General features: G+C 38.7%; 1 protein-coding gene across 6 annotated transcripts in view; it reads right to left on the reverse strand.

Annotated features, from left to right (window-relative positions):
* Positions 1 to 23460, reverse strand: part of DIAPH2 (diaphanous related formin 2) — a 170455-nt gene that overhangs the window by 48013 nt on the left and 98982 nt on the right. For all 6 annotated transcript variants that reach the window (XR_012055916.1, XR_012055915.1, XM_072929021.1 and 3 more), the window contains 3 exons: positions 20459 to 20622; positions 13154 to 13289; positions 4520 to 4615 (listed from right to left, as the gene is read on the reverse strand). Coding sequence is in view for 4 of the 6 variants with exons in the window: in XM_072929021.1 (XP_072785122.1) it covers positions 4520 to 4615; positions 13154 to 13289; positions 20459 to 20622 (396 nt within the window). In the remaining 2 variants the exon portion in view is untranslated. The remainder of the gene's footprint in view (positions 1 to 4519; positions 4616 to 13153; positions 13290 to 20458; positions 20623 to 23460) is intronic.

The following is a 23460-nucleotide window of genomic DNA, read 5'->3' on the forward strand; positions in this document are numbered from 1 at the left end:
TGGAGCTCTCAGGACTCAGGTAATTTGCTGAGATTCGACTGGAATGGTGCCCAAATTTATATTTAGAAATAAAAAACAAACTTAAATCTACACTAATGCCATGATAGCAAAATGAGTAAATGTATTACTGGAGATCTTGTTTAGCTCTTGCTGTTGCAGATGTGGGAATTTTGAAGCACTTGGACCATGTGTGAGTCCCATTAGTCCACAACACCTGACTGTAAGCAAAAATCCTCCATTACACAACTGCATAGCAAACATGCCTTTAAAAACTCAGCTCCTAAAAGCAAAAATGTTTGAAAAGTTGAATAAGTTTAAAATACAAACCGATTTCTAAACTCAAGACTGAATTTTTATGGCCCATAATAGATATTTCCAACTTCATAACAGGTATTTAATGTACAGGATCTGTTCCTCTGAAAGGCATTTTATTGAGCACAAATTCAGTGCACCTCCCACCTCCTTGCATTTTAACATTTATGATATTCTCACCAATTCACAGCTGCAAGCACATCAAAACCCAGTTTATTCAGACAACTGCCACATCCAGAATGACTGACAATGCTTTTGGGAAAGCAAATTTGCTTTGACTGAAGGTTTTTATTTGAATGTGGTTCAGGTAAATGAGAATTGTGCACCCAGAAATCAAACTAATCCTCCAGATTTTATTTATTATAATCAGTGCAAAGGTAAAATTATTTTAGCAAGGTAGACTAGCAAAAGTGAGTCTTTAAGCAGAGCTGTATCTCCAAGCAGAAGACACAATATTCCTAAAACAATAACCTTTTATTAGAATTCTGATGCAATGACAAACATCCACATCCTTAAACCCATATTTTAAATTAAATTGTCTGAATGCCATATGAAAATTTAAAAAAAAATCATTTAAAAATAGCAACACTCTATTACCACAACTCCTTTTTCCTCTTGCAAAAGTTAAACAATTCCATGGCAAAAATCTTCAAAACTTAATAGAAAGAACCTTAGTAAGAATAGTTAACTCTGTGCAGAAATTTGCTTAAGCTAATTTAGAGAAAAAATTATTCCTGAATTGGTCTTCTTTTAATAATTTCATAGCCCAGGGCCAGGAGAAAGGGCAGGGATTATTGTGCAGCAGCAGTGCTGGATGCAGATTTTAATAGCACCCTGTGATAAATGCCACCTAAAACTGTTCTTTATTACAGCAATATTAGCAAACTTACAAAATGTAAGTGTATTTTTGGAAGAGGAACCAACATTTCTAGAAACTGATTGCTAATTATTATTTTGTAGGCTCTCTAAGCAAAGCAATCCACTGAAAAGAAAATCTCTCACCTTAAAATTCAGTGGCTAGAAACAATAAAGTGGAGTGCTGAGCTCAGGAGAGAGGAACCACAAAATGTTCCTGCACATTGAGAAACCTACAGCAGCAAGAACACACAGGAGTGGAGTGAAATGTAAAACCAGAGGAGGGGGGCAGGAATTTATTATTATTACTTCCATGACCTGATAACAAAACCATTTTTACTGGAAAAATCTGGGGTTGTAATGCAGCCCATTAAAGTGTAGCTTTTCATTTCCAGCCTTAGCAAACAAACAGAATGCAGTGAAACACATTTGAAATGGGTTTTATTTTTCTGAACCTGGCTGTACATTTCACCATCTGATTTTTTCCCAGCAGGAACACTGCAATGTTGAGCAATCCCTCTCTTCCCTTCTGCACCTCTTGCCCAGGACTGGAAATTAGTTGGAAAGAAATTATTTTAAAGGCATGACCATGTAAGCACAAATATTCTACAAGGCACAGCAGCAACCCCTGTAAAAAAGGCAAATTGAAGAGGTGGAATAACACCCCTTTGTAGTAATTGGAGCTCTGTTATCCAAATTAATTAATCTCTCCCAACTCCAGCCCACTCACCTAAAGCCACAGGGAACACACACAGGGGTTTTTTTTTGGCTTGGTGTTTTTTTTTTGGGGGGTTTTTTTGTGGGTTTTTTTGGTTTTTTTTTTTTTTTTGCAAAGTTGTGGGGTTTGAGCTAAACTGATCAGAAATGCCACTAGAAGTGACACTATAGATTGCTCCTTCTGAGTTAAATTTCCTTTGTGAAACCACTGGAAGAAAACACAACAAAAGCTCAATTTCCATGACCTTCTGATTGCAGCCTCTGTGAGGGTGTGAAACTCCTCAGTTTTAATTCTCACCACGAGAAGATGCAAACAGAATAAGCAAGTTTGGAAAAAGACAGAGCACACACATGAAAAGTGTACAGAAGTGAACCTATTGTAGTGCTCAGTGGTTCTGGGGGACTATTTCTTTGTGGGTTTTTTAGGGGTTTGAATGGGTTTTTTTGCCTTTCTGTAGGGGCTGCCTGTTACCAAGGAATTAACAAAACTACAAAAAATAAGCAAGCAGAAGTTGTTTTTTCTCCTTGCTAAACTACAACCACAACTGACACAGAAAAAATGAGATCTGTGTCCATACAGGAAGAGAACTATTAATGGATTTTCCTCTCAGACATAATGTGTAACCAAGACAAGTTCAAAACCAAAACTCTGCTGGACAAGTCTAACTTTGGAAATAGCAACACCTGTATTTATTTTTGCCATTAAAACCCCTGCACTGTTCCCTGCCACAGACAGAATTATTCCATCTGCCAGTCACAACCACAGGTCCCAGCAAGCCCAGAAAACCCCCAATCTCTCCTTCCCAGGACTTTTATTTCCCTTTTTTCCTCCTTCCACTGAACCACAAGAGGCATGGAATTAATTGCTCCAATCTCACTGGCAGGACAGAGTGGCACCAGAGAGGGAACTGTCAGTGCTCCTTTTTTGAAGGAGAGATGTGGAAGGTTGTAAATGTGGTCCCAGGATTTTCATGCTGTAGTTCACTGCTCAGAAATGTCACAGCCACATTTTTAGGCACCTTCTGGTGTGCAGACAAGTTTCTCACTAGATGTCACCTATGTTTCTAAACCTCATGAGAAAATTTACATGCAAGTTGCAATGAGATATTTGATCAGGATTAACATTTACTGCATCCTATTCTCAATTCTTACCCCTGGAAATTTTACTTTATGGCTTCCTTCTCTTACAGAACCCTTACAGTTGGCCAGAGTTTGGAATTGAAGACCCAGTCCTTTTCTCACTCAGCTCCTTAAATTTAAAAGCCAGGCCCCACTGGAATATCACCTGACTCAATGAAATTCCAAACACAGACGTCAAAGTAACTACATAAAGCAGAAGATCAGTCAAAGGGAATTTTAATTAGCTGTGTCCCCTATTTTTGCTGAGGAATCCCTGGTTTTGACCCAGGTTCAATTCTCTTCTCGGCTTTCTCAGCTGCAGCAGATTTTGTCCAATCTCCTCTGGTCCCTGGGAAGCTTTGCTTTGTTACCACTTGGTGACAAATGTCTCCTCAAGTCACAATAGAGAGAAACCATCTCTCATAATGATACTTCTCAAGATAGGGAAAAAACCAAATTTTGATCGAGGAGCTCTTTCACGTCTGATCTGAGAGCAGAAACAAGCCCTGAATTAAGAATGATCCTGGAACTGTAGCAGAATTGACTTCATAGTATGAACAAATCAAGTCTATTTTTTTTTTCCCATAAGATCATACATATGGCAAATTAAAAATAATTATGCACTACCTTTGCCACTAAGGAGGGTAAAAGAATTTGCCTTTACTCTTCTGTTCCTCTAAAAGAATTCCTCAGCCAACATGAACCTAACCCCAGCTCACTGAGGATCAGGTGGATTAGCATGGCTTATTTATGACTCTCTTCTGCCAAACATATCCAAACCAAGCTTTTGATTTTATGCCAAATAACTTCAACTGTAGATTTTTAAGACTGCATTTTTTACTCTAAGACATGTTTCAAATGAAAAATTGCAAAACACAGTTACCATGAGCTTTGATGAAAAGGGAAAGCAGAGCAAATGCATTTCACAAAGTGTGTGCCACTGGAATACCATAAACAGAGATGTGAATGAAGGAAACACTGCCACTGATTAACTCCTCAAATTTTCTCAAAATCAGCTTTGCAGAGGAAGCAATTGCTCAGTAAAGTGGACAAAGTTCAGTCCAATACTATTGTCCTCCTCGGGAAAATGAAGCTATCTTAATGTATTTTTACTTTTAGGACTACAAACACTGGAAGTTCCTACCAGAGCAGGACACACCCACGAGCAGTGCTTGGAAATGATGATCAGCTCAACACCCAAAGTCTTACCTGTTAAGCAGCTAACACTCCTCATGGCACCACCTGCAATGAATTAATTGTACTTACAGCTGTAAGGATTAAGCACACTTAGTGCAGGGATGTTTAAATGCCATTTCAAAGACAACAGGAGCCCTTAGAGCACACAGCAACCTGGAGCTGCAGGTTAGAAATGTGTGACCGCGCTGGGCTTTCACAGGAGCTCAGTGCCCAGCAGCAGGCAGCGGTGCCCAGTGAAAACTGGACACGAAGCAGTGTTTGTGTGTGTGCCAGACAAGCCCAGCCTGCTCAGGGCCGAAGCTGGCAGGAATTCCCTTACCTGGCGCGCGCGGCGTTCGTTTCCTGCGGTCCCTGAAAGCCGCTCCCGACTGCAGGGCCTCCAGCAGGCTGTCCATCACTCCTGTCTCGTCACCCTCTGCGAGCAGCAGGAAAGAAAACTCCATCAGTGTTTTCTAAAGCAGGCTTTAGAAAGAACAAGAACCAGAAATCCCAGAGCTGTCCCACGCCCGTAGCGCTGCCAAGTGCTGGCACTGCCAGCCGGGGGTGACGTCCAGCAGGAAAAGTGATGCCAACCCCACTGTTCCTTCAGCCTGGAGATGGTTCCCTGTGCATTATTGATGCCATCCTCGGCCTGCAGACAGGCAGCTGCTGCTGGGCCACGGCTGCCTCGCTGCTGAGGCATCTGAAGGCTTTTCTCAAGTGGAAACAGGTCAATTTAATCAATGCAGCTGATGGCACTGAGCAGCACAAAGTTCAGTACTGCAGTACACAGAAAATATTTTATGTGCTGCCTCCTGGCTTCACGATTCACTAAATCTTTGGAGGAATTATCTATACAATCAATAGCATGGATGGTGACATAAGGAGAGGATGAAGAGGGGATAATCATGCAGTGCAAGTCAATGGTGTAACATTTCTTAACAGCTGAATTTTACTTCTGCTCAATTTTTTATTTTGCTTTTTCCATATCCAAGCTGACTCTCGGCCTTTAAATTGCCGGACTTTATGGTGCATTATGGAAATCTGGGTGGAAAAATTACTTCTTTTTATACATTTGAGTCTTTACATTCCTTTGCATTTCAGTCTGTTAATAACAGGTGACAGCAGCATTCAGCAGCATGAGAAATAGAGGTCAAAGAACTGAAAGGTTACAAAACTACTGATGAATGTCTCATTCTGTTCCCATATCTGTGTTATAACCCAAAACTAAAATATAGGTTAGGCTCAGCAGGTAGGTGGATATTTCATCCACATCTCTCAGACTCCAAACTCATATCAATTTCCCCATCTGGGAAAGGGAAGATCATTACTTTATGCAAAAAAAAAATTACATTATGGTAAAAAACTTCTGACTCACACAAAGTGTGGGAGGTTAAATGCACATTCAGGGTCTCAACTGCTCAAGTCTAAAAGCAGCCTATTAATGAATAAGCTGTTCTGTCCTGGTTCTCTGTTACATTCAGATTTATTAGACTCAATCCAGACCTAAAACAGAACCTGGTTCAAATTTCTACAAGCTGATCATTAGAATAACTACTTGACATCTTTCAATGTTACATCTACCTAAGAGAAACCATTCTACACACGCTACACAACACACCCAGAGCTCTCTCCAGGGAAGAGCAAAGGGAGCAGAGCAAGTGCAGGAACCAGCACAAGACTCTGAAATACCAGTTTTAATTACAGCCCATCTAAAAGCCTTAAACAACTGAGCTCCTGCAAAACAAATAAGCAAATTAGCTTTTCTCAATTCCCACTCACACTCAAAGCCAGAATTTTCTCTAAACTGCACAACTTAATTGTTTTTCTTTGTGCTTATCCTACTGATGCTTATGCATTGATTTGTTGTCGGCTCTGTATTAAATTTACCTTCAAAATCAAAGCTCTGTGAATACACTTTGTCCAAATTAATACACATCAAGTTGGTCTGAAACATTTAATGGCAGCGACTGCAGACCCAGAGCTAGTTAATATCTTAGAATATTTAATGTGTAGAAAAATTACAATATTCTTCGATCTTCATTAAAAGTAAGGTTGGCAGTTTATTAAAAAAGACAAAAATCTTTCAATACTTCATGAATGTTTATGCAGCCTTCCACTTTTTTGCTGAGTGAGCTGCTCTACCTGCTAATTACTGCAACTGCCAAAAGCCAGCCTGGCTTTGGGATGCCAGAATAGACAACATAAAACACATTATTAAGGAAGCTGCAGGACAGAGTGATGAGATTTTTAAGTCCTCAAAGTAAAATTCATGGAAGGTCTGATCTCAGCAGTGCATCTTAATCACAGTTTTTAGGTGGCTAAGTGGGAACTGGACAAAGAACTGCATTTTCAGAGAGCCTTGATTAAAACTGATAAATAAAATTCAACAGAAAATTCACTCTTTCTCTATAGTTCTTGCTGCAGTTCTTCACACAGTACCAGCTACCTCCTCCATTTGTCATTTTTATACCACCCACAGCAATTTATAGACACAAATAAAAAACAAAGACAGAAATTGCCAGAAGTTTGAAAACTAAAAACCTATTTCCAATATTTCTGTCAGCAGAAATAAAATACATAATCATGATCTGACTTTTATATGTCATTCATTGTACACAGGACAGGAGTTTCATCTGGAACAAGTAATTTTCTTCCTCATTGTTTCTTCTCCAAGTTGGCCCCAAGCATTTAAAAGAGAGCAAATGTGTGGAGACGTGTAAAAAAAAAAAAAAAAAAAAAAAAAAAAAAAAAATTGGCAATTTACTTTGATTTGCCTTAGCAAAGAGCCAGATTCACTACAGGTATCAAAGAGGACTGCAAAAGGATTCTCAGTCATGAACTGGTGGGTTAACTACGAGCCCCATTTGTTTTAATTTGGATTTGCCACTAAATCAAATTTTAGCAGCTGGTGGGGGCTGTGTTTTGGAACTGGAAACCGTTAATAATTCAGGATTTTTTTTTTTTTCTTATCACTGAGCAGCCCTTACACAGAGCCAAGGGCTCTTCTGCTCCTCAGCCCATCCCACCCTGATTCCTGAACCAAACTCATAGAAATGCTGATCAATAATTATTTCTGCAGTGCTTTTTTAACAAAATATCACCTGTTGAACAGCAGTTACATTGAGATATTTGATGTTTGATTTAATTTAGAATTTGAATGATTTCTTTATTATAACTGTGTTAAAATACATTAATATACTATATAAAAAGGAAGATACTAAAACTATATACTACTTTTTCTATCTCTAATTTTTATACAACTTGTGGCCCTGTCTCGAGAGTTTAGATATTGGTGGATTGGATTGGCCATCAGGCTCAAACAATCCTCACTAGAATCTGATCAAGTATTTACTCTAGGTAAATAATTCTCTAAACACATTTTACATAGGAAAAATAAGGAGTAGAAATAGAAATTGTTTTTTCTTTCATTTCTCTCTGTGCACCTCTATGAAAAATCCTGAGAGAGGGAGAAATGTGCTTGCCACACACTTGCAAAGCATTTTGTACTCATTATTACAAATTACTGATTGCAAACTGACCTAAGTTAATAAGAAGTGTAGATATTTCACAGCCATTTGGGCAATGGTTTACAGGAATTTTACAGGAATTTTTTCATAAATCTGGGCCCTTACTGAGAGAGTCCAGTCAAATACCACGTTAGGTAACACATGCTGCCTCCAAAGGGTTTTAAAATTATGCTTCTGTTCACATCTTGTACTTGCTTTGAACTTTTAAGCACTTTTCAAAGTCTAATATGTGTCCTGTAGAAACTTTTAAACAAGACTTTTTATTCATAACCAGCACCAGAATTTTTAATTACAATATATTCCACTTAAAAAGGTCAGCTCTCAATGTCTTTGGGAAAGCGTGTTTTTGTGTTCTCCTCATATATTTGCATTTTATTCATTTGCTATATTCATTTTGCATGCATAATAAATATCTCCAGGAAGCAGCCCTGCTCTGCAGCTTGCAGCAGAGTGGTGTCTCGTGCCTCTTATTTACTTTTTAATTAGAGGAGAACAAGTTAGGACAGTGTGAGTGAGAAGTGAACCCCCAGCTCATGTCAGTTTAAAAACAAGGCAAAGCCTTGTTTACACACCAATTAAGAATATTGTTGTTGAGAACCTGACCTCAGGCTTAAATTAATAGAAGAAAAAAAAAGTGCTTTGTTGTACAGGCAGGCTACTGAAAACAATGTTTAAAACGCACATTTTTTTATTTATTGGGAGAAAATGTCCCAGTGGTCAAAGTCTGCTGTGACCTCACTGAGATGCCCCCACACGGCCCCTGGAGCCTCTTCCTGCAAGGACCACACCTCAAACAGGCTGTAATGGGAATTATCTGGGACAAATGGGAAGAGATTGCCTCTGTGTGGGAAAAAAAAGATTGTGCAGCTCACCAAAAAAAAAAAAACAAAACAAAAACACCCTAAAAATCCCATGTGATACCTCAGTAACGACACCTGTAAATAAAGTTCTGCTGCAGTTCCCAGGCTATATTTTAATTACAGTACTGAGCTACTTTTAATTTCTGTGATGAGCAGATACGTAAGGCAGGACAAATCATCAATGCTCTGATCATTGTTAATAATTTCCTTCCTATTGAACAACTGCTCTAACATTTTAGGGGAAAAAAGGAGTTTTGGGAACACATTTCAAGGAAAGGGGAGTTCTTACACATTCTTGATGACTTTTTGCTTTCTTTTTTGATTTAATATTGATGATGGTTTTGACTGATAGGGTGAATTTTTCTCACAGCAGCTGGTGGGGGCTGTGTTTTGGAACTGGAAATTTGATAATTCAGGGGGGTTTTTCTTACCACTGAGCAGCCCTCACACAGAGCCAAGGGTTCTGCTGCTCCTCAGCCCATCCCACCCTGATTCCTGAACCAAACTCCTAGAAATGCTGATCAATAATTATTTCTGCAATGCTTTTTAACATTGCAAGTTCTACAAAATATCACCTGTTATGCAGCAGTTAAATTGAGATAAACAAAATTAAGGCTACTTTCAAAATTAATAACAGAACAGCACCTACTGTTTGAAACACAAACAATTTCTCTAAGGAAAAGTTGAATTTGCATAGAAAACTCCCTGAAGTTACAACTTGCTACTGTTCAGTAAATAGTCCCTGAGAAACCTACTTTTAAGGGAAAAGAATCCAGTTTTTCTTTCTTCCCTGCAATTATCCCAATCAGAGATTTTTCAGTCTAATAATTTTCCCCCCAATAAACTCAATCAGAAGGTACCATATGAGCCATCTTCATTATCAAAACCAAATTTTTCCAGAGAAAAAAATTTAAAGGTGAGATTAAATTTCAAGCTGTAATTTCTTTCTAACTTCTGTCCATTCTCCCATCCATTTGCATTTCTCCTCAGCTGTTCCTGACCCATTTAGCAGTTCAGTAATTCTGACACTCACCCCATTCTCAGGACCACGTTAAACTCCTGCACAAACAGATCTCACAAAGGTTTTTAGTAATTCCTGCAGGATTGCTTTGAGAAGGAAAACTCAAACCTGTACCTGCTCACCTTTAAGCCTAATGCAAAGCTCAATCTGGTTTTTGTTCTGTGAATATCAGGTTTCAGGAGGTGTGCAGCATATTCAAACAGACCATCAACGTCAATATGAAAAATAATGACTTCCCACAGGAGTTTGAACAGTTGCCTCATTGACATCCAGCACCACAAACTAATAATCTTTACAATATAAATAAGACCCAAGATTTACCACTCCAGGTACCCCATACAATCACCAGCCAATACTGGAATCCAAAAAGACATTTACAAAAGAACATGTAACTCATAATAAGCTCGGTATGGATTTCTGTTTATGCTAAAGGACGTGGAAGGAAGACAAACCAACCACAAAAGCACAAAATCATTAGAAAACTGCAGCAAAAGCAACCCCTGGAATTATATCCTGCACCAGAGAAATCAAACACCAGCTCAAGGAAACAGAACACACCAGTCTGAATAAAAAACCCATGAAATCTTCTATGGGGATACTTGGAAAGGGAAAGCAGGAATATCCATCAATCTCCAGCACAGAACTGCACTTGCATTATCCTCATCTGCATTAGGGGAGAATGTTAATAGGTCTTCAAAACAATTAATTCAACCCTAATTGGGACTGAGAAAGCTCATTCTATCTTTTATCCGAATACTGGTAGTTAAAAGGTGATTTTAATTGCCATGGTAATCAGATGTAATGAAGAGCAAGACTGTTTCTGATTAAATAACATTTGCATCAGAATTGCAGGTAGACACCTTGAAGCTGAATTCTCCAACTCTTCTTCTCTCTCTATTTCAGACAAGCACACAGAAGCAATGCTCCAAGAATTCTGCAGATGCTGGATCAGGTGCAAGTCATGAAAGGCTTCTCCTCCCAATTCATCTCCCATTAGGAGAAAAATTGTTCATGATTGGAGCTGTGAAGCTTCAGCTCCGTGGGTGGTGCACAAGGCACAAACCTTCCTGTGCCTCCAAACCTCACCAGGAAACCTGGGATTTTCACCTAATGCTAACAATCTTGATAACTTTTTGGAATATTCCTTTTTATAGAGGTTTTTTAAATATATTTTTGCGTTCATCTTTAAATATTTTGGAATGTTCAGCAGGTTTTTTTTATCCATTTACATGTAATAGATGTAATTTATGTGGCAGCTCAGTTACACAAAGCACAAAACCACCAAACTGAGTAAAGTGGTCTTAAAAATAGTGGCAAAGCCTGAGTTTCTTCACCACTAGGGCATATTCAGAACAATTCTTGGTTCTGGCCACACTGTGGTTTTCTATAGTAACACCAAGAAACAGATATTAATTTTTAGTAAATTATAACTAACCTAATCTGGATTCTCCAGTGACCACAACAAGTGGTCACTGAATAGTCAGAAAACAGGAAAAATACTTCTAGAACTGCACAAGAAGCTGGAAATGCTTCAATTGCTCTGACCTCCAAGGCTGCAGCACTGAGATCAAATTTGACTCTGAGAGATGCAGAGAAAGAGCTGAGAGGGGGTGAGGTTAAAATGAGCCTTTGGGTGAGAATCACCTTGTCCAAGTGACAGCTTGAGAGGACATCTGCCTCCTTCCTCTAAGCCTGCTGTGTCACATTCACTTAGACAAATTTACAAACTATTTATATAAGCAGCAATGAGCACACAGAAGTAGCTGCATCAAAAAACAAAATTAGTTATTTGGCAAAAATAGTCAATTGAATATCAATGCAATGGAATCCACTGGGGATGGAGGTTTAGCCCTCCTCCTACCACAGCAGCAGAGCTGTAATATATGAAATGGATGTTTTAAAATATTTACAAATTGGAAAAAAATATTTTAGAAGTATTAAACTAACTTTGTGTCACAAGTTTCCAAACATTAGTTATTTAAATGGCAGTTTTGGTGCGCTGGGCCATGTAAAGACATTCATATATTTGCATTTTCATTGAGAGAGGACTACAATGCAAAATTGAACTTTACTTGTATCATTTAATAGGAAAAGGCTTTCATGCTGGAAAGCAGAGTGTTGTCAGTGTGATTTGTGCCACTGCTCACCTGCTTGGAAAGGGAAGGGATGCAGCAAAATGCAGGTGTGCTCCCGGGGCTGAGCTGAGGAATTGCAGAAGTTTTGTTCAAAGAGAGCTCCAGCCCCCCAGCACAGCCCAGGCCACTGAGAAAAGGCTCCCGGGGGCTTTCCTCACCTTCCACCAGCTCACCAAACATCCAGAGCCCCATGGCAGCTGAAATAAACCTCCTGAGCATCTGGCAGAGGCGGGCTGGTGAAGGGATGTTTAACTGCTTCTCATCCCCCTCTCAGAAATGCCTGTCCTTATTACCATGGACTTTTTGTTTGTCAGGTGGCAGATATTAAATAAATATTATTCATATATTGAAAGAATGGATTAGAAAAGTCTCATTAGAAACCTTCACTGGTTTAACTTCATTAAGAAAAGAAGATGTATTTATGCATCCCCCTTTGTTTAAATTTTACATTTTGTTTATAGCTACACTGAAATTAGACTAATCCTGAAATGATCTGATAATAAAGTTTGTCATGTGTAGAAAAGAATTTCTGGTACAGAACATCCCATGCAGTGCCAGTGCCAGTTCAAGCAAGGCCAGAGATAACAGGATTTGTGGTACCATTGCAGCATCAGCCCTGAGCAGGGCCTGTCAAATGGATAACAAGGACAGGTGTTTTTATTGCTGGGGCAGATTAGCAGATTAACACAAACTCATAGAAACTGAACAAAAAACTGCAAATGATCTCTTGCCTAAATCCAATTCTACCTCTACTTGCCTTCTGGAGTCAGGTAAGGAATAAAGCCTCTATTTTACAGCCTTCTGGAAATCTGCACAACATCAATATCAAGCCCATCCCATTCCTTCTGCTTCCTTACCTGCCTCTCTGTCACAGAGGTCTCATGTGAAATGCAATATTCTCCCAGCTGACAAGCTCAACACATTGCTTTTTATCGTGCTGAAATGTCACTCTGTACTCAGGCTCCGAGCTCAACTAGATTTTCCAGCCCCTAATAGGACTACTGGGAGAACATCCATCCTAACACAGACCCCCAAGCCCAAAAATAAAGACATTAATTGCCACAATACCTTGATTACAGAGATGTTTACAGAATGAAATTAACAACAAAGCAAGGAAGACACTTCTTGGAATTCAATCCATAAGGAAAAAAAAAAATCAATTAAGTGCTTCAAATGCAAAAAAGCCAATAATTCACAACAGCACGCTTTGAAAGGAACATTGCACACATTAAGTGGCAGAAATGGAATGACATGACCAGGTAGGCTGAAACAAAACAGAATTTTCCACTTTGAAAAGTGAACTTTTTCCAGCTTTCAGAACCATCAGCAAGTAGTTCTGATATTAATCCGAAATACCCTTCAGTTTGTTACTGCTGACTTAGTTTTGCCTTTTTAATGAGAATCTCTCAGCTAAAAATGCTGCCTTACCTTTGTTCATATCAATCAGCTGCTGCTTCTTCTTCTGCCTCTCCAGCCTCTCGCGCTCTGCCTTCTCCTTGGCCAGCTTGGCCCTCTTGGTTTTCTCCTCCAGTTCTCTCCTTTTGTTGTTTTCTTTTAATGCCTCCTGCATGAGAGGAAAGGAATGTGAGTGTCTGTCCACTGAGGAAAACCAAAATAACCTGCTTTGCACAGGAGTAAAAACCTGGGGCTTGACAAAAACCTTGGAGGGAACACAACATTATTTGTACATGTGGAAATTATTGATCAGAGCAATGGAAACTGAAATACCTTTGTATTTATGATGAAGGAAAAAAAAAGATTTCTGCAGCAACATGTTTGTATTTTTCCCTATTAAGATTGAAAGTCTACTTTAAACCTGTGCCATCCTCTTAGAAGAGATGAGTGGGGAGGAAACCAAGTGTCCACTAGGATGGAAATTCAATTACAAAGTGGCTGAAACTCAAGTGCTAGAATTTAAATATATTTCATCAAAATTTTTTTGTTGAAATAGCTAGTCTGGATGTCTAAAATTCAGAAAACACAAGAGAAGAAATTCTCCTTGAGCAACCAAATCTATGAGTTCTATCTGCAGGAAGATTCAGGCTGCACTTCATAAAACAATGGATACCAGTGGTGATTAAAAAAACCAAAAAGCCATTCAAAAAAAAAAAAAAAAAAAAAAAAGAGAAGGGTTTAATCTTCTTGAAGAACAGCAAGATAAGAAAATACTGATAACTCTGTGTGAGAGTAGCCCTTTTTATCTGTTTACACCCATCCACCTCCTGGAATGGACTTGCTTGTTATTCCCCTCCATCAGGCAGTTGGACTCTTGACCATTCCATATTTGTTATGTCATTTACTGCTATACACTTAGAGTTAGATGAAAGCTGGAAATAAATCATTGGCAAGAACATACTCCCACCTGCTATCAAAGTCAGTGCAGAAAGCAAAATAAATCTATTTTCATCTATATTTATAAGCATACTTTATGTTTAAATTAATATTGCTAACAAATTTGATCACAGTTTCTCAAAACTGACAGATGATTAATGTAAATAAAGAGAATTTTGACTCAGGTGTACAGTGGTTTCTACAGCATTTGCTCTGCCTGAATTACATCAATCCTTTCAGTTCCATTTCCTACAGCTGCACGGCAAAGGGTTATTTTTCTCTCTCATGGCATGCATTTAGATTCCCCCAGACCTTTTCTCTTGCAAGCATTTGAGTTGCAGTGGATTTCTTCTAAAACAGAACAGTGCTATTCCAGATTAGCAGGGTTTTTTTCAACTATCAAATGCCAGTGATCCCCCTTCTGTGTAGTTTTACAGGCGAAATTACTTCACAAGGTAAAGATCAGTTTGAAGACTAAAAATAAAAATAGCTCTGTAATTGGCATTGCTTTTAAAAGAGGGAATAAAAATCAGCAGGTTTGATACTGCAATACAGTTCCACAGCGACAAAGAACTTGCTGCTCTTCACAGGGATCTACTAGACAACTAAATTTATTCTCCAACTAAAAGTAAACTAATCTAACAGCCAGAAATCAGACAAAGAAATGATCCTCTGGTAAGAATAAAAGCCTTCTCAACAGCTTGAGAACACATTTGAAAAGTACTCATCTAGATGCTGTCTTCTGAAAACATGCAAAAGGGAAAATAATTTTTGAGCGAATCTCAGCAGACAGAAATATTTAAATGCATAAAACCCTTTTATTGATGTGCTTTTCATGACCCTCTGTTATTTTGGTTGGTGTATAAGGGCAAGCAGTTTTGCTAATTCAACAGCAAATTAAAAGTTAGGGAAAGTTTGAGTGGGTTTCCTTTGTTATAATAAAACCAAAACTGAATTATTGTCTCTCCTAGCAGAGCAAAGAGATTCAGCAAGGAATATTATCTCTTTTTAAGTGAGTTAGTTGAGGAAGCACAGAGTTTGATGTTCCCCCTTGTGTTTATTAGGATTCACTGAAGTGCAGCTCTGGTACTCAGCACTGCCAGTTTACAGCTTGGCTTCCTTAAGAAGCAAATAAAAAATTAATGCATCTCTTGCATTCTGCACATATCTTAAGTTTTGACAGACAAACATATTCACACATCGACACGGTTGTAAATAGACTCTCGGAGGTAAATTATTAAAAACCAGAAGAAAGCAAACAAACTGTAATGCACAAATCTCCCTGGATATTAAAGATGCAGCTGGCTACAAAGCGGTCATGCACCAATAATGAGGGCTGCCTCTGATCCCTCAGGCCTTCCCCAAATTTGCCTTGCAACTGCAAAATATGTCAGCTGAACTTCCAGCAAAATAATCTCCTTCAGCCAGAAGTCAGATTATCTGGAAGTTAATCTACAGAAATTCAGAGTTAAAATACAGCAGATTGAGCAATCAGTTGACATGTAACAGGGAGATCTTCCAGGGGTGTTCCTGGGAGGATAACACATTTAAATACATTGTTATCCCCGTGAAAATAATGGAAAAGAGATGTAAGGAGCTGGCATTAAACAAGAGCAGACAAATTGAATTCCTGCTGGGTGGCAGAGAAGCAGAGAGGAGAGGTTGGGACAGTGGCTCCTGCAGCAGGGCCACCCCAGTGGTGGCATCACTTAATTACTCGACTGTAGAAGTTGGAATAATTATTAATGGTGCTCAAATGGACAGGTTTGGGGCTGGTTTAACTGCTCCTGTCCATCAATATTTGGATAGCAGAATAAACACTCTCACCTCGTTCAGGTTATTCCTGACAGAGCTTCCACACACAAAAACAAAGCTGTGGCATGGTCTTTACAAAAAACACACAACTTGAAAACACCAGGAAAACAAATGTTGTCTGTTTGGGCACAACCCTAAAAGAGAAACCAAGGCCCAGGACAGAACAATTATTGTTTTGCTCCAAAAGCAATTTTCTGGATCAAGGAAGAGACAAATCAGTATTTTGGCACATCATCATGTGAGCACAATCCTTTAGACTTTTTAACAAAAACTCATTCTAAGATAAGTCAGTAAGAACTGTTCATACAAGGGCCTGAATCCAGTAGAAAAAGTGAATTACTCCTTTTAATAGCAGGACCTTGAATGTGACCTGCTGAAAGGTTTCAAAGTTTCTGGGTAGAAATTCTTGACACGTTTTAAAAGAGACTGTGAGAATTACACCAGTGTTCTATATAAGGACAAAATGCAATTAAATACAAAATAAAAACGCCTGGCTTGGAAAGATTTTGCAGACTTCCTGAAAGACATGGTTGGTGGAGTGTGGAAGGAGGCACTGCAGAGGGTGTGTGGCATTACGCTGCACAGAAATAACAAATGTAGAAAAAAACAACACTGCAGGGACACGCTCCCACAGCTGCAGCTTTTAACTTGAGGTTTCTTACACCTTCCACTTCACGCTCCACTCTGTGTTCTGACAGGATTATCCAGCTCCATTAGCCTGCCTGGATTTCCCTACACGTGCCAAGCAAGCAAATAGGAACTTCAGGAAGTGAATGAGCTGTAATTGACTCCAACATCAGCACGCAAAATGAAGCTGCAATAATGCAGTGATCAATCTGAAATCACAATTAAGACAAACACGGATTCCAATCATCAAATTATCCTAATGGCATATAGGAACAAACAGAATGATGAGGCTAAGATTACATATGTGAAACAACAAAACTGGGGAGATTGTAGAGAAGTCAGGTTCATTTAACACAAGAGCTTTTCAGCAATGTGTGAGTGCAGATGTTGGCATCTGCAGCCTGCACACATCCTCCGTGCAAGGGTCTCTCCTGGCCTCAGACCAGCCCCAAGGGCTCGCTCAGAGCAGGTAATGAAGGCACTGCTTCACAAGAGCTTTTCAACAGCTTAAGCTCTGCCTCAGCCAAAATCCCAAACTATGCCTTGCTTTTAGAGTGGAATGAGGATTCAAAATCCTCATTTAAATATTACAAACTTCCAAAGATAATGCCTGGAAATAATGATATTTCTCAGTTGGACTCGCTGCTACCAGCACTGAATATAAAACAGAACAAAAACTAAAGACAACTTTTAAATCCTGTTCCTTTCAAGATCAGGAAATTTGACTTCATGTTTTTCTCTGGACCATGTTCTTCCTATAACTTTTGAAAATATTCCCTAATCAATGGCATCTCTACCCTGAAATATGGCATCCAGTGTTTTTACCCCATCCACAAAGGCAGCCACCTCAAGGGAGAAACAACCTGGGTCAGAAAAAAATCCCAACTCCAACCAGGCAGCTGGTTCTACACTTACCAACACAGTTTACTTGAACTCAGTTTATTATTTTTAAATTATTATTTATTTTTACACCTTTTGAGGAGCTTCCAAGAGAAATTCCATCCTCGTGTTTTACATCATGAATAAAGCACTTATCTAGCAGCACTAACCCCTTGTAAATAAACTGAGTTACTGCTCCTGTGTGAATTCCACCACCTGCATCCTTTCCTAGGCCACCCCCAATTCCCCATTTGTTCAGGATAATGATTAAAACCCATTCTGCTCAGCACTAGCTGAATGTACACACTCAGGTGAGAACTGAGAGCTCACAAAAGGTTTGTATTTTGGGTTTGGGGCAGGGGGAGGAAGGGTTTGCTGTATATTGCCTGTTAATAAGGACAGTGTTTCACTTCTGCTACCACCTCTTGGGAAATTTCGCTGAAGAAAATACTTCTTGCTCATTATTCTTTATTTTTTCCCAGCTTCCCGCTAGCTGGAAACTGTTATCTTTCAGGCTGCATTAAAAAACTGTTACTTTTTAGGCAGAAGGGATGAAGTGTATTCCCAGACAAATAACCAGGGAGAACAATGAATAAATAGAGCCTTTCTTTTAAACCACTCCTGAATTACAAACTCAATTTATGAGTTTGAAAGCTGGGAATTTAGCCTGATACGCGCTGTATTTCATGGTAAATCAGATGTTTATTATGTATTTATTTATGTATTGCAGATTCATTGAGTTGTATTTCTGTAGCAAATGACCTGCTGCATTCCAGGGACACTTGAAAAAAGCCACCACAAAAACCACTCCTGAGTCACAGAGCTTGAAACTTCCTTTGGAGCAAGTAATAAACAAACAAATATCAGGAAGAAGGAAGGGTTTTACAGGTACATTTATACTCAGGACACCGAATCCACTGTGGGAAAACCTGTTTGGTATGAAGGCAACATAACAGATGTTCTTGTCCTGTCTGGCTCGGGGCATCAATCTCACAAAATCCTGGAGCCCAGAGTGGTGGGCACCAATAAAAAGTGTTCAGTGTGCTGATCCCTGAATGTGCCTCCTCATTTTGGGGAGATTTTCACTCTGGGGACGCTGCAGTGCAGGGCACACAGCAGCCATCCATCAATAGCAGTGCTGATACAAAAGGACAATTTATCTCACTGGTGTTTTCCCAAAGCCATCTCTCATTCTGCCACCTGATCAGTCACTCACATCTGCTTAAACACGGCCTGAAACTGGAACACAGCCCCTGCTCTCTAAGTACATTTTAATGTATTTTAAGATTTAATTCCTTATTCAAAGAGCTGCATTTACACCAACGTGAGGGAAGCAGTCACCACTGATAAAATTGTCTACCAGATAAAAAAATACCACTCCACTGAACAAAACAGCCTCTCTGCATTTCATGCAACTAGACCCAAAAATCCCTTTTCCTGCTTCAAAAACAACTTTGCTTTTTTAGACTTAAAATTCACCTTTAAGACCATCTGCATAAAAAGGAAGCCAGGAGAGCAAACAAAATTTAAACATTTAAAAATTGGGTTTTTAAATGAAAAAGAAAAAAAAAGAAATTTTAAGAAAAAAGGGAAAAAAAATTTAAAAAAAGGAAATTTTCCAATTTTATGCTGAGGTGCATATTTCATACAACTTCCACAGCACAATCAGCCTGAAAGGAAGTTTATGTCCATTTACAGATGTAGGCATGACAGATTTGGTGGATGTTTTTAAATCCTTTGCCACCAACACAAATAAACATTCAGAAAGTGGCAGCCTGAAAACATTACAGGTCACTTGATAAAGAGTGTGAGACAGCAAGTTTAAGGAAAAAAATGGAAAAGAACAAACTCTTGCTCCAGGCAACTGATTAATCATTATTTGATAAGAGCCTGATCCCTTTGGGCTCGATGTTGCATCAGGTTGCAGTTGTCCTCAAGGACAATGGAAATTTGTGTTTGCTTTCAATTGAATAAACGACTAAAAATCTAAAAAATATTTCTTCTTCAGAAGAGTTTTAAATATTAAAGAAGCATTATTGTCCAGTGGATCTTTAACTGCAAGGAGGGAAAATAGAAAACCCACAACAAACCACCCTTCTTGCTACTTTTTATTCAATTTCTCTGCAGTTGGCAGCTCCAAGAGGATACACCTTGTTGTGTTTTCTTTATTCTCCAGCCTTGAATTTGAGTGGAGTTCCACTGGCAAAGGAAAATCCTGTGGAAATGCTTTAGTGAATTCCTGTGACACTCCAGCAGCCTGGAGGACTTCAGAACATCTAAAATCATGGCACAAGAAAGGAGCTTTATCCAACAGACAGCCACTAGCAAGAACATAAAAGAATGGCAAGGAGGAAAAAAATGAGCCATGAATGGTTATAAAATATCAGGAATTACACTTCAGCCAATCACCCAAGCACTGAGAGAATTTGGGGAGGAATTACAGCCACGTGAGCAGACAAATGTAACACAGACAAACGTGTGCACGCTCCAGGGGATGCCTGGAGATGTTCTCTACCCCCAGTCTTATCTGATTGCTCTTGAATTCTTATCAGTACTTAGTACTTTTTCAAAGTAAATCCCACAGATTTAAGGAATTTCAGCATATTTTTCCTCTGGGGAAACTTCTTGCCAGCATCGAAATGTTGCAGAAAATCTTAATTCTTTTTTGTAAATTTTTTGCCCCTTATAGAAAACAAACAAACAAACAAAAGCTAAACAAACAAAAAAAAACCCCAATAAAACCCCAAAAAACCAAAAACCAAACACCAAAAAAAACATCCCTAACTGTGAACTTTTAATGTTTGCCCTGGTCCATTAAAACTGATTCATTACATTGCAAAAATATCAAAGTTGAGTTAAATTTTGCTCAACCTTATCCACAGCTGAGCTGTCAACTTACACACTGGAGGACAATATGAGCAAAATCTAAATAATTCTGGAAACCTTCACCCAATTTTTTGCCAGGGAATAAAACACAAAATTAAGCATAACACCAAAAAAAATACAGATACAAGGAAAGAATTAAAACTAGGAGAAAAAAATCTCTAAGAAAATATGTAATATTTTGCAGGAATTACTCACCAAAAACAGAGTTCTGAAGTTGCTCAGATCACCAAAGAATTCTTCTATGCTTATTGCCTTGGGATCAAAGGTGAAGTATTCTCCCAAATTTTCATACAATTTTGTCATGTTGTTGTGCATGTTGGACAGTTTTTCATATTGTTCTCGGGCACTCTCAGCAAAGCTGTGAGCTTTTGTCAAGGAAAATGACTCAAATGCAGCACAAATAAAGGAATAAAAAACCCAATAAATAAAGGAAATAGTACACAAGGAAAGAGTTCTCAGTACAAAGGGTACAACTGCAAATGTGCAAAATGTTCTTCCAAATATGATGTTTTTATAAATTAATATTATTAGTAATAATATTAATATCACCATATAGTGTTCATACCAACACTTCTATTAAATGATCCTTTCCAATGGTGAAGATTTGCCACTGCCAGAGAATAAAACTTGCTCTATAAAATTTTTAAATACTGTAGGCCTTTTTAATTGAAGAGATTAACAATTTTATGGAAGGAATTCTATGAAAACACACAGTGAAATTTAGTTTGCTGTGAGAATCTATGATCTCACTGCCCCAGTGAAGCCACGTCCCCCACCTCACACACATATTTTATAGGTAAAACGTGCATAGCCACCAATGACAAAATTATACAGTATGACATCTCATTTTCTTTGCCTTTTATTACAAAATTCTTCTCTGTGGATTCTTTCCAGCCCAGCCACACAGTTCATGCCTCAGGCTGCCTGTGTTGGATTCACTTTTTGAGGCACAATCTCAACTCTATAATTTCACCCAACTTACAAAAATGAAATATCCACCCACCCGTCCCAGCAAACTGACAAACAGCTTTGAGAAATTATTAGTGAGAAAAAACACCATGGAACAACAGAAGTCTTGTGGTTTTGGTTTTTTTTTTTTTTTTAGGAAGCCTAGAAATGAGACTGAGATTGCTGAGATCCCAGCAGCCATCATTAAAAGTTTGACAAAATGCTTTTAAATAGAAAAACGTGGTGATTTTTGTTTTCCCCTAGGTGGAAAAAAATAAAAAAAGACAATTATTTTGCAAATAGAGGAAGGGTGCAAGCTACTAAAGGAAATATTGGTTTGCCTTAAAGCAAGTGCAATTTAGTCTGCTCTTTTCTTCTGTGGGGTTGTTTGGAGGCACAAAGTGACAAATCACTGGGAAAACCACATGTGCTGCAGGATTAAAGCAGCTCTGCTGACAGTGGGCTGAGCTGATGGAAGCACAAAGGACCCCAGAAATTCCCTGAGCCACACAAACCCTGCAGCTCCTTCCACGAGAATTCTGCTCTGCCCAGACCTGCACGAGTCCCAGTTCTGCTCACACACCTCTGCACAACAACAGCCAGCTGCAAACCACACAGAGAAATCCTAAAAAAATAATTATTATTGAGATTAGACTAAATCCAGAAGGGATCCTGCAGAAAACAGACAGCAAACTGCAGAATAAAGCATGGAAATTCAGGTGGATGTTCTGTTCACAGCGTTTCTGTAGCTCCTGGATGCTGCTGAGCTACAGACAGAGCTGAAAATACCTTCCTTTGGAAAGGAAAGTATTCCATAATATTCCAAACATTCCACCTGGATGTGCCCATTTTAATGAAGGGGGAGTACATAAATAAACAGTTAAAAATTGGTTCTTAAAAGTACGATTGAAAACTTGATCAATATCAAATTTTCCAAGCAATCCTCTCAACTAAAGCCTCGGTGGCCTAAGAGCAAAGCTGGCAGCTCCTGAAGTTCATTTAGAAACAGAAACCCATTCAGTGATGGATATTAATTTATAAAATCAAGATTTTGAAAGAATATCTGCCTATACAGTGCCACAGCAGTGGCAACACCTCATTCTCAGTTTATTGAAAACAAGTTTAGCCTGCTTGATTAGAATTTCAAGCTTGGACTGTTGAGCTGCTCATCTCAAGATAAACCTGGTGCGGTTCAGTCTTCAGTGACATTTAACTGCACAAAAGGAAATGAAAGTTTAATGGCAAGAATACATTAAATAGGTAATAATGGCACATTACTGAATTATTGAGCACAGTCTAAAAATTTTAGAAAAACACAAATTGCCTTAGAGTCAGCAGATTGCTGTCGTGAGCAACTCACCACGAAAAAATACACATAAATGTACAAATTAATTCAGTGAATCCTTTAAAAACAACCTTATGTTATGTAATACAAACCCAAAAATGACCGAAAAGTCTGAAATAAAGAAAAATACTTGGACAATTCCAGATTTGCAGAGACAGAGCTCCCAGCTCTCCACTGATGCTGCACTCACATAACAAATAACAACAGCAAGCACTAAAAAACCCCAGTGCTGCTACTGAGAGGAGATATTTTAAAGCACCCCTTTAGAAATAGACAGTGTAATTTCAACATTATTATTTTTTATCTATTAAGTACCAAACTGCAAGTAAGAAATATCTTTAACGGATGGCCTGCAAGACAAAGGGATGTCAGCAAGACAGATGAACAGGGGGAGCCAAGAGAGAATTGAGGATTTCAGCTGTGCTTAATCTGAAGAAGACAAGGCAGAGCTGTAAAGACAATAGTTCCCAGTCATAGAGCATGCAATATTAACACAGCTACTGTCACTCTCTATGTGCTTCATCCAACCTTGCTACAGCTAATATATTAGCTGTTTAAAACATCCCCTTGAAATGCAGTGATTCAGCCAATGGGGTAACTCCAGGGGAGCACAGCCAGATGTGCCAACACTATCTCATGAAAAAATTAGTGAGGAATGTGAGGTGTGTCAGCTTTGTGTAACAGCAATCCTTAATTCCAACAGTTTTCCTGAGAAGCTTTACCAAGTGCTCATTTAAAAACTCTAAACTTGGTTTCACTCTCGCCACGCCTAACCAAAAATCACAGATTTTTTCCCTAGCAAGTTAAAGGTGCTTGTTCAAGTAGCAGAAAGTGCTTTATTCAGAAGCTTGTTTTTTCCATATTTTCTTGCATAGCACTGCAGAGCAGTTCTCAAGCTGGCTTG

This window comes from Taeniopygia guttata, chromosome 4A (genome assembly GCF_048771995.1).
Source record: "Taeniopygia guttata chromosome 4A, bTaeGut7.mat, whole genome shotgun sequence".
Classification (NCBI taxonomy): domain Eukaryota; kingdom Metazoa; phylum Chordata; class Aves; order Passeriformes; family Estrildidae; genus Taeniopygia; species Taeniopygia guttata.